This window comes from Oreochromis niloticus, linkage group LG5 (genome assembly GCF_001858045.2).
Source record: "Oreochromis niloticus isolate F11D_XX linkage group LG5, O_niloticus_UMD_NMBU, whole genome shotgun sequence".
NCBI lineage: Eukaryota > Metazoa > Chordata > Actinopteri > Cichliformes > Cichlidae > Oreochromis > Oreochromis niloticus.
The window spans coordinates 19,672,970-19,685,002 of NC_031970.2; the positions used below are offsets into that span (position 1 = coordinate 19,672,970).

The following is a 12,033-nucleotide window of genomic DNA, read 5'->3' on the forward strand; positions in this document are numbered from 1 at the left end:
GTGTTAACCTCTTCGACATGTCAATGGCTGTGAAAAAAGAGAAACTTGTAAATAACTCATGAAAGAATAAAGTTACGTTGAAACCAAGCACACCGTTGTTTTTCTTGTGACATTACCAATAAGTTTGATGTGTCACATGGCCCTCTTCCTATTGAAAAAACAAAGGTTGTATCCAAGATGGCCGACTTCTAAATGGCCACCATGGTCACCACCCATCTTGAGGAGTTTGCCCCCTCACATATACTAATGTGCCACAAACAGGACTTTAATATCACCAACCATTCCCATTTTATTACGGTGTATCCATATAAATGGCCCACCCTGTAGTACAAGGGTTACTATGTCTTGCCACAAGGTACCCTTATATATCACATTTTCTCTGCTATTTACTTTGTGTGCATAAGATAATGACAGAGATATGCAATAAACGACCACTTAGTCAACTAAAGGATCGTCCAAACACCTTCTGTTCTCCATACACATTATTAGATATATATACAGTGCTTTGGAGTCTATGATTTTTTTTTAAATATTTTGATATATTTTATATATTTTTCATCTAAAACCAGTTAGCTCTTACTGCCTCAGCTAATGGCAGTTCATCCAGGTTTAGTTTTTGTAATTTTCCATCAGCTCTTGTCCGAATTGTAACAAAAAGTCAGCTCAAAAGTGGAAGTGAGCTATATGTGTAAAGCAGTGACAGCTACAATTTCTTGTAACAACTAAAAGTAGTGGTTCCCACTTCCATTTTCAGAGTACCTCTGGTTTTGATGAGACAGCTATGTTAGAAAAGCTATTATAACTGACCTTTTCAAGACTGAGATTAAACCTTCATATCCTGCTTTTTAACAGAATGAGCTGTTAGAAAAATATGACAATAAAATAGTTTTCCTGTTTGTGCCTGTGTCGGTCACATTGCCTGTTTTGATGTGTCGTCTGAGGCTTATGTGGACCCAAAGAAAATGGGTATGTGTGCCACTTTTGAGTGTATCATTGTCACTGTGACCTCCTTTATTTTGTGAATCTAGGTCTTACAGCTTTATCTATGTCATCTCCATGTGAATCCTTGGGATAGTAGGTTAGTAGGTTCTCTGCACACGGTAAGATTTCACCAGCTAGAGAAAGAGAAATCATTTTATTTGTGGTTTTAAATCACTAAATAGATATTTCTAAGAGCGATTATAAAAACAGGACTTCATTTATAATATATCTGATTGCTCATAAGGAGACTCGCACATTCAAACCAACACACCTAAAGCAGCGTACACGTAACCAACAACACAGTCAGTGCATTATTATACTGCAGTACCTGATAATACTAATGAAGCACCAAATGTCTTGCTTGTTACAAAGTGTCATGATAGGATTGTGTGCTATGTTAAAGAAAAAACCAAAAACTGCAACAATACATTTTTCAGTGTTCCACTTTTCTCACAAGCCCAGGGAGGCCAGTGGGATAGACCTAATTGGATCATATTATCACCAGCAACATTTAAAAAATAAAAATAAAAAACCTGGCATCTGCCAAGCATGTCCAATTAATGTGACCCATTTTTGTAGCTTATTCAGTAAGCATTTTACCCGTCAGTAAAAAACCCATGTGACTGAGCATATCAGTGTCATCTGAGCCACGTTTAATCAGTTAATACAACAGCCCAATGAAGAAATTTACTTCACAGTCGCCTTGAATCCAAGAGCAGAATAAAAACTGTTATTTTGTGTAAATACAAGTGCATCCCACTCATTTCTTGTCACTCCTCAAGTCTTTATAAACACTTTCAAAAACCAAACACACACAGAGGTTCTTTCCCATATTTTATTTGCAGTATATAGACCATCTGAACATAGATAATTTTAAATATGTGTAGGACAAATTATTAAAGATAATTAATACATTCTATGATAGTGACAAAGGAATGGGGGTTAAGCGTGTACGCGTTGTCTTCAGACTGCAGTGGGTGATTAGTGTTATGCGCAGGCTGAGATGAGGTGGCTGAGCCCATTGAAGTAAGACTTCTCTCGCTCGCTCATCACCTCGAAGTGCAGCGGCTGCTGGCAGAAGGTGCACTCTGCTGATGAGTGGGGCTTCAGCTCCAGGCCCACCTCCTTCCAAGTTTGCTCCAGCCTCTCTGAAAGGGGAAAACAGATAAAGAGAGGTCAGTTTTACTTCAATGATAGAAAAGTACAGTTAGTTACAGGCTGGATGAAGTTACTCATGTAATGTAACTTTTGCATAAACAGCTACACAGTTCAGTTCGATCATATTAAGACATAAATACTGTTTAACTTGTTGTAGCCTTATTATACACAGTCAAGTATTTAAAATGAAATGTGTTACTTTGTCATCTTACCAACAAAGTATTTCATCATCTCAGGGGTGTGGTGAGGAGTTGGGGCAATGCGCAGCAGCTCATCTCCCCTGGCAACGGTGGGATAGTTGATGGCCTGCACATAGATGTTATGGCGACGCATCATGATGTCACACACCTCCGTGTTTTTCTCAGCATTCGAAACCTAATTATACCAAAGAGACACACGCATGATGAGAATCGAGCCATTGTGACTTTATCTGCTTTTCAAGTTCCACATGATCAATTCAATCGTAGATTACCCGGACAGGGATGATGTGGCTGGGGCAGTGCACAACAGGCAACCCAGAGTCCATCAGCATCTGCCGGAGGAGCTTGACGTTGCGCTGGTGTTTACGTCTCAGCGAGCGCCCCTCTTCCCCTTTAAGGACCTGGATCGACTGCCTGGCTCCAGCTAGAAGCATCGGGGGCAGAGAGGTGGTGAAGATGAAACCAGCAGCGTAGGAACGCACTGTGTCCACCAGGGCGGCGGTACTCGCAATGTAGCCACCCACACAGCCAAAGGCCTTGCCTGGAAAAGAACATAATGCAGATTATTACAACCCCTCTCGTTCAATATTAAGGAGCCAGTGGTCTACAAAAATACAGCCACTGTAATCTCAAACTAGAACCGCCTGAAATGTCAGCTGTGCAAGAGTTGTAGTGCTCTTGAGTTGAAAATAATTGTCCCCTCAGTCTGACAGTGACACACAATCTGAGTAATTCAATAGGAGCACAACAAGAGCCTGTAGTCTCCTAGCAACAACAGAGCCGAACAGAGCTGCTCCAGATTCTTTTCAGCCCTCTGGTATATTGGATGACACAGCTGAGGCCTGATCCTCAGTCTAATTCAAACAAAGCAAGCTAGACTAGTCACACTAACCAGTGGCAGTTATTTTGGTTCGAAAAAAAGAAATGAAAAAGTACAGTAGCAGCAAGCTCTAAATTTGTTTTAGTAGAGATTGCACGCTCACCTAGAGTTCCCGAGATGATATCCATCTTGTGCATGACGCCGTCCCTGTCGCCGATGCCCCCTCCTCTGGAGCCGTAGAGGCCCACAGCGTGAACCTCGTCCACAAAGGTGATGGCGCCAAACTCGTGGGCCAAGTCGCACATTTCCTCCAGCGGACACACAGCACCTGTTACAGAAAGAAAGGCACACAAACCTGGTCAGACTTGTTTTTTGCTTCTTAAAGAGCACTTCATGATACTTAGTTTGAATGAATTATTGATTTTGCAAGAACAGTAATATTTTCCAGGACACATGCAGTAAGACGAAAGTTTTAAAAAAAACATTAAGAAAAATTAACATTTATCCAACAGCAGTGAAGCAGTAATTAGAAACTGACCATCCATGGAATGGACGGTCTCAAAAGCCACGATCTTTGGTTTTGTGGGATCTCCTTTCTCCAGGAGCTCTCGAAGATGGGCCACATCATTGTGGCGGAAAATGAATTTCTTAGCACCGCTGTTCCTGATACCCTGAATCATTGAGGCGTGGTTACCTGCGTCAGAGTAGATTTCACAACCTAAAAATGTTCAGACGAGAGGAAATCGTCAATGAGACCAAACACGCTTACAGGAGGTTCGAATTACTGTTAAATACACCAAGTTTTTCCGTCTGCATACCAGGCAGCATCTTCGCAAGGGTGAAGAGGGTGGAGTCATTGGCAACGAAGCAGGAGGTGAACAGCAGCGCCGCATCCTTCTTGTGAAGGTCAGCCAACTCTTGTTCTAGCTCCACGTGGAATTTACTGGTCCCAGAGATATTCCTGGTACCTCCTGCCCCCGAGCCATGTTTTTGTAAAGTATCCCTGGCAATAGACAAACAGTTGCTCATTAAAATGCTGCAGACGTGTATGCAAGATCCAACAAGCTCAAACAAGTTGAGGGGAAAAAAAAAAGAAAAAAAAAAAAAGAAGAAGAAAAACAACATCATCATCGTGACACATGAGGTTTAGGTGTGATCCATGTCCAACTCAACACCCAAGGGTGTCAGGTTGCATCATGTAATTATGCTCTGTGCTGGTTTCTCTCTGAACTCAGCTCTCACAGAGGGACAAAAAGTAAAAAGCAATCAGGGAAGGTAGACAGGCCGTACACATCAACGCACCTTGACCCATTAAACTGGATTAACTACTCAGTTACTCACATGATGGACTGCACGACTCGAGGGTGTCGACTCATGCCCAGGTAGTCGTTGCTGCACCAAACCGACACGTCACGCTTTTCTTGTAAAGAGCTTGTGAAGTCGTCAGCCATCGGGAACTCAGTGGCCCGACGATTCACGGTCTTAAACACGCGGTACGTGTGATCGTTCTTCTTCTCTTCGATCTTCTTCTCAAAAAACGCATCGTACTGGAAGCGGGCCGCTGGAAAAGAAGAGGAAGGTATAAGGTTGCTTAATGTGGCTTAGTGTTGCTACAGTACTGCAACTGATGGAGCAACTTTAACATGAGGAAAGACTACACCCGTGTGCAAAAACACCAAAACATACTTGCAACTAAAAAAAGAAAAGATTGTCATAGTAAGGCAGACAGTATCTAGATTAATCACAGGCTTGCAGGACAGTGTGATAAAACTATCAACATAAAACCTACTTCTTCCTGGTAAGTTGTCTTGCAGCAGGTGGCTGACTTTCTTAGGTCGCTGTTTCAGGAGGGTTTTCATTAATGTGGTTTCTCCTTCGGTAGTACTGGCCAAGTTTGGCTGCTTTAGTTGGTCAGCAGGCACTTCTGTCATGACAAAAACAAAATGCTGTCAAATACTGTACAAAACTATGGAAACCTGATTAATTTCTCAAAGAAAAAAAACAAAAAACAAAAAACCAACAACAAAAAACCCTTACCTTTCTTCACAGTGCGCACTTCCTGTACATCCTCTTGGAACTCTATGCCAACCTGACGGACTACACCACTGTTCTTCTGGCTCATCTCAGCAGCCAGGAAAGGGCATTTGGAGGCCATCATCTGTCCTGGAGGTGGCATAGGGTGGCCAGCCGGCAGCTTGGACTCCACCTCCTGTTTGGGGGCTGCAAAGGGACAAAAGTTTTAAATTTCACATTTATCAGTAATTCTATCATTACATGATTTATTTGACTAAATATAATACAGCTGTAGTGTTGATTAGAATAGCCAGTATCACCACCATCTTTATCATCCTCACCGGCAGACATGGTGTTCTCAGGCTTCTGGTGGGAGGATGAGGAGGAACAGAGGGCACGTGCCATTGAAGGGGCCATAGGTTTTGCAGCCAGCTCCATCATGATGGGGCATCGCTGGGCGTAGGTCACCAGCGCCTTTTTGGACTGCTGGAGAAAGGCCTGGGGCATGCGAGCCAAGAAAGGACAGCGGCGCACTATTACATCCATAATCAGCAGCGGTGATGACGATGATTGTCTCGAGTTCTAAAGGAGAAAGAGAAAACTTATGTGAAACGTGTCCTGCAGACAATGCAGATAATGTTTTTGTTCCATAAAAGAAAGGAAAAAAGGCTTTTTAGAAGAAAAAGCCTGTCTGTTGCAAAAACCTGTTTTACAACATAGGTCAAGGAAGTGGGAAAATGCTGTTTATGGTCAAACACTCCTACATGGTTCAGCTAAATCTAGATTTTGAAAAACAAAAACAAGTGAGAATGAGATCTGATTATCTCAGTCTTTCAAAGGCAGGTGAGATGAGTTCACTGAGCCACTGATATAATACGTGAAAGCTGAAAGACTCTTACGAGCCCACATGTTTGGCTACACTCACAATAGTCAAGTGTTACTTTAAGAAGCCTGCAGTGTTTGCAGTGATGGGAATAACGGCGTTACAAGTAACGGCGTTACTAACGGCGTTACTTTTTTCAGTAACGAGTAATCTAACTAATTACTATTCCTATCGTTACAACGGCGTTACAGTTACTAACAAGGAAACGCGGTCCGTTACTATTTTTCAACAAACAGACGGTTGAAGCTGTGTTCAGCTTACCGCATCTTCTGGACGCTACAGCTTTAAGCAGCTGCGCGCGCTCCCGCGGACGCTAATCACGAGCACTGTCCAGCACAACACCTGGAGCTCAGGAGGCAAAACAATCGCATGAGTGCTGCTGTTTGACTGAGGAAGAATAAAGTAGTCGTGGTAAGTCAATCACACGACCACTTAAAGACAAAGCAACAAGGTGATATATACCAGTTTATAAATTGTGTTGATAGGCCACGTAAAACCAGAGTCATGATAAACAATATATACGCGGCGTTTTTTCCTCAATAGTTTCGCCACGTTAGCGCTAGCAAGCACTCTCTGCTTATGAGCAAACAAAACAAAAGTTTTAGGAGTGACGGCGAGAGAGAGAGAGAGAGCAGGAAAAGAGAGAGAGCGAGTTTTGAGATTTGTGACGTTTAGCGTGTTTGGAGTGTGTAGTTCATGTGTTGTCTTGTGTAGTTAGTGTGTAGTGTTGTGTATAGTTTTGTGTTGTGTGTCAGAACAATGAGGCGACTGCTGTCTCCAGGTAGAAACAGGAGTGATACACCTGCTGCTGTCAGACCTGCAGGTATCAGGCTGTGATGTTCTCCTTTATAGTGGACAGAAATTATTTTTTTGGAGTGGCACAAATAATTTGTGTGGCATCTTATTGAATGCAGAAGCAGAACAGCTGATTGTTCTGTAAATAGTTTGAAATGGTTATTTAAAAAAAAAGGGTAAAAGGTAAATGGATGCAAATAACTTTGTTGTTTGCAAAACTTGTGCATATAATTTTAAAACTGACAATTTATATTTGTATTTGAAGTTATGAAATATGATTCATTAAACGTGTTTATGGTTGTTACAGTAAAAATATAACTTTTTCTACTCTGATTTTATGTTTTTTGTTTGATTTTAGATCAATTCTGGTTATACAGTATGATAAAATGAGAACATAACTGTAAATTCAGGCTCGTGAGGTTGCGCTAAAAAGAATGATACCAAACAAGGCAAAGTAAATAGTTTTTAAAGGTAAAATGTGGAGAGAAAATCAAGAGTAGTAAAAAAATGGCCAATTATACTCTGGACGCCAGAGGGTTAAACGTTCTTTGTTTTTGTTTTTAAAGTAACGCAATAGTTACTTTTCCAAGTAATTAATTACTTTTAGAATATTGTAACTGAGTTACTAACTCAGTTACTTTTTGAAGAAGTAACTAGTAACTGTAATTGAATTACTATTTCAAAGTAACTTGCCCAACACTGAGTGTTTGCTCATAGCTGGGTCATAACCTTTCCCCAACAGAAACCAGTTCCCAGGTAGGACACCCACACCTGAACTTTGCTCCCTATGAAGTTCCAGAGAAATCTAACAGTGACTAATGTGGTACGTCGAAGCTGCTCTTTCCCTTATATAAACACTAGATAGAGATCAATACATACATAACATAAAAGTAATGCCAATGTAATTCATAGAGTTCCAAACAAAGAAAAGCTAGTCTTTGTTTCTGTTTATTTATATGCCTTTAATAATGATACCCACATTATTTGTCGACTTATTTAAAGCTACTCAAAGTGCTACTGACGAAACATGATGATGATGACGATAATAATAATAATAATAATAATAATAATAATAATGATGATGATGATGATGATGATGATGATGATAAATTATATTATTGTTGTTATTATTAATAATGAAACTTCTGTCTTCTGCCTGATTAAATACCCCTGCTTATACCCGAGTTGTCCTACAGTCCTTACTTTGACTGAACTCATGGGCGTCTCCGGGCTAGTAAAAACCCCATCAGTTTAATCTAAACTAAAAACAGTAGCGCTCTACCTAAACAACGCTGCTTACGATAATTATGACCATGATTTATGTTTATTCATATGGTCTACCCATCTCTACTCAACCGGTGTTACAATAAAAATAGATTTATTAAAACCTCAACACTTTAAATAAATTCACTGGTTTAACAGGTATTTTCCTGTTTTGACTCACCATTTTTTTTGCGCAAAAGTTGAGCAAAAGTCATACCTTATGTGTCTCCGATGGTAATAAATATCGCGATGAGATCGTTTCGAGACATAAAAAGTGTCAGCCTGGCTTTCCTATCGTTAACCGGGCCCATCGTGATCCTTGCCGGTTGACTGATCTTAGCAGGACGGCTAACATTAGCTAAGAAGCTACTCGAAATAGGGGTGATGATCGCGATGAGGTCAAATAAGAACACCTACCTCTTAAAACTTCACAGCTTCCGGTGTAATCCTCGTCGTGTTATAGTGACAATAAGCGATCTTGGGTGCTGCTCAGAGAAATAAAAGAAAACACAGCTTGTTGTTAACGGAAGCAGAGCAAAACGACTCTTCGTTATCCTGCACTGAGGACGAACGGAGAGGACGAGGGCGAGCCAGTTCTTATAAAGTAATGCCCAGACGAAGTATCGCGAGATCTTAATTCTGACGTTCTGTGTGCGTCATCAAACACTCTCGCCTATCTGGCAGCGGACCCAGCAAGGTTTTGTTAAGGACACTTGAGTGGAAAGGATTTGGTCATTACAAACACGGTGAAGGTGGTTTCCTTTACATGAATTCATAGATTGAATCCCCAAACTTCCAACAAAACTATAAAAGCGATTTAGATGTCATTTATTTTGGTTTTGTACTTTTATGCAGGTGTCATGGAAAAGCATTTTGGAAAAGCATTTTGGTTTTATCTCTAACAACATGCTGTCAGAATTTTTTATTTTCATTTCTATTTCTATATATTTGTATTTCACATCTTATTTGGTTGTAAGAAATACGAGAGCAGTACCTCATCTGTTGGCTTTTACTCCTTGTCAGACACCACATCCATAAATGTAAACTCTCAAAAGAGAAGCCACGCTTCCTTTTTTTTTTTCATGAAGGAAATGGAACTTTATGTGGCCCAATTTATTCTATTCTTCCCATAAGAAAAAGATATTGATATCTGTGATTTTTAATGTCTCTCATGACCCCGTAACTCTTTCACCTCATTGTTTTGTTCCGTTATGATTTAATTGATTTCCTTGCCATTATTTTTGTGTTATGCTTTTATTGTAAAAGGGAAAAATAGCATGCCCAACAAGGCTCAGGGGCCCAAAGGTGTTGGAGGGGGCTAGGGAACTTGTAGAGTAAAAGGATTCCTTTTTTCTCATGCTCATAAAAGACCCACAACCACAAAGAGCTTCAGAAAGAAAGCAGCTCATGGAAAAGAGTCGTTGTAACTGAAACGTGGGAGTATTTCTCCACTTGGCTTTTCTAAAGGATATTTGGGTTTATGCCACAGCTGATGTTATGGCTGAAACTATGGCTGAAAATGTTTTATGTTTGCTTCTCTTGTAGTAACAGCCTATCACTTAATCTGGAGTTTGGAGTGATTTAATTCAATTATTATTTTGCTTCTTTTGTTGCTTTACTTTTTTTTGTTTATCTTTTGATTTTTGCACTGCCACACCCCAAGCTACAGCAAAACCTGTGGCTGATAAATGTGGGCTACACACAAATTAATCTAAGATGATATAAGAGACATTCACATGAGTAGGCGGATGTTTTAAAAGTTGTATGATGAAGGCCCTGAAGGTGCATTATGATTCTTTTGTGACATTTATCATGTGTTTTGTGAGTTGTCAGCTCTTTGTCATGTGTTTCCTTATTTTGTTGCAGTGGCTTGAACTGAAAGTATTTATGGGGGTTTCAATTAGTACAAAAGTAAATGAATATTTGTGTCCATGAGCATGAGTCAATCCATTTTTTGAATCTTTAATGAAATGCCATGAGATCAGGTTGGTGTGCTGGGGAAAGAGGGAACCGTGGGGTTTCCGGTGCTTCATATTACCTGCAAAGCCCTACTAGAAGCATGAGAGTTATATTTAAATGTATTCAGTTGGACCTTAGTTGGGCAGTGATTTTGAAGAATTACTTAAATTTACTTTAATTTTAATTGTAAGTAGGACATAAAGACTGCCTGCACATAATTACTGGTCAAAATTTATAAAAAATGCTTATAAAGTTTGCTGATTTCGCACAAAAGTAAGATTTAGAAACTCTTTAACCCCATTGGAAGTCACCATCTTTGTGAATTCTACCACAGATTTTAATTCACGATTCTTTGATTGCCATATCTCCCTTTTATATTTACTCCGATCTTTGTAGTATTTATTCTGTTTGTAGCCGTTAAAAATAACTTACAGTCATTGTGTTTAATCACCTTTTACCTCCATCTAAGATTTGCAGAGACTTTGTAATTTAACAACAGCTCTCTAAACTACAACTTTATGTGTATTTGAATTGTTACAATGATGCAAAACACTCAAACTGAAATCAGATTACGACTCGAAAGACTTGTTAATCGCTCTAGAGGTTTTCGCTGCATGTGATGTCTGGATTTAAAGAGTGACACTAAACTTGGATTGGTGCCTTAATGGATTTTAGATTGTCTTGTAATCTTTGCAGGTGTTCTTGCATGCGTGTGGGTGAAAGGTTGTTGACAAAGCCTATGGTGCCAAACCAAGGCTAAACTCAGTAAACACATTACACATTGTTACCATTTTATTAGGTGCAGCTGTTTAAAATGAATTCATTTTAATGCAACTGAATGCTTCATTGTTTAAACAGTTCTAATGTAATATTTTGCAGTGTATATATCTGAGCCATTCTTTCTCATACATTGTAAGTGAAAAACTCAGAACCTCAGTTTAACATAGTATTTCAGCACCAAATACTGGCAAAGAAAGAGTGATCAAAAAGGCTTTAAGACTTAAATGAGCTTTAGTTTTTATAAGAACTGTAATTCCCATTGTTTATAATCACCTATTGTGGCTGTACTGGTGCTGACTACAAGTGTATGCGGAGGGGAAAAAAAGCACTTTACTCAGAACAACAACAATAGCATTGCAAAAAGAATTTCAAATGTCTTACTCTGAAGAATCTACACTTGTTTCTGCCCTCTGGATCTGTGAGGTTTTTCACCGTCACTTCAGATTTATGGTTGCGGTGTTTTGCTGCCCTCTGCTGATCTATTTTGACTTTAGCAGTGTTTCCTAAAGTTTTACCCTCATACCTGTACTTATGTCAGACTGTATTATTTAAGTGTACTAAAGCAGTTACTTAAACTCACCTTGCCTGGGAATGACCGATAAAATGAATGCCACCCATCCATCCATGCAAATCAGTACAGTTCAAAGCTTTTATTTGTACCAACATTTACAGTGACACTGAACAGTCTGTGCTCTGAGCCAGGCAGTAAACAAAGTCTCAGTCATCCATATTTTCCTCAGGTGTTCTTTACAAACACTGGATGATTGTCCCAGGTGACTGCAGTTTCACTAATGCAACATAAAAATGCCCCTAATGTTTAACATTTAAGATTCACATTTATTTTCAAAGTAAAAACACTGGAAAGTTATCTTAACAGACTGTGATGTTGTTAACACAAGCACACTATTACAATCTGAAACACGTATTCTTTGTTATGAAATATCTTCGATTTGAAAATCATAATAAGAATAACAGGATCAGTGATTTATAAAACTCTGTGTGCATAATTATACCTGCGTTTCTTCTGACTGATGTAAGCCAGAAATACATAAGAAGTTGAAACAGAAAATTATTGAAAGTTGCAGATGTGTATTAAATGGGAATTAAAACGCCGTCATAGACCGAGTTTTAATCTGGTTGTAGGCTGTGGCACTAGGTGGCAGTAGTGGACTGGACTCCAC

The 12,033-nt window shown here is 39.6% G+C and overlaps 1 protein-coding gene and 1 long non-coding RNA gene across 2 annotated transcripts in view; one reads left to right on the plus strand and one right to left on the minus strand.

Moving 5' to 3' along the window:
* The window catches only part of LOC109202267 (uncharacterized), a 712,495-nt gene that overhangs the window by 643,437 nt on the left and 57,025 nt on the right, over positions 1-12,033 (plus strand). The window lies entirely within an intron of this gene.
* Positions 1,803-8,701, minus strand: alas1 (aminolevulinate, delta-, synthase 1). The gene is made up of 11 exons (XM_005459040.3): positions 8,531-8,701; positions 5,514-5,754; positions 5,197-5,379; positions 4,949-5,083; positions 4,501-4,720; positions 3,978-4,162; positions 3,698-3,877; positions 3,323-3,487; positions 2,612-2,880; positions 2,352-2,514; positions 1,803-2,129 (listed from the first exon to the last, which is right to left on the minus strand). The coding sequence occupies exons 2-11, from the start codon at positions 5,716-5,718 to the stop codon at positions 1,969-1,971; spliced, it is 1,866 nt and encodes a 621-aa protein (XP_005459097.1). The 5' UTR covers positions 5,719-5,754; positions 8,531-8,701; the 3' UTR covers positions 1,803-1,968.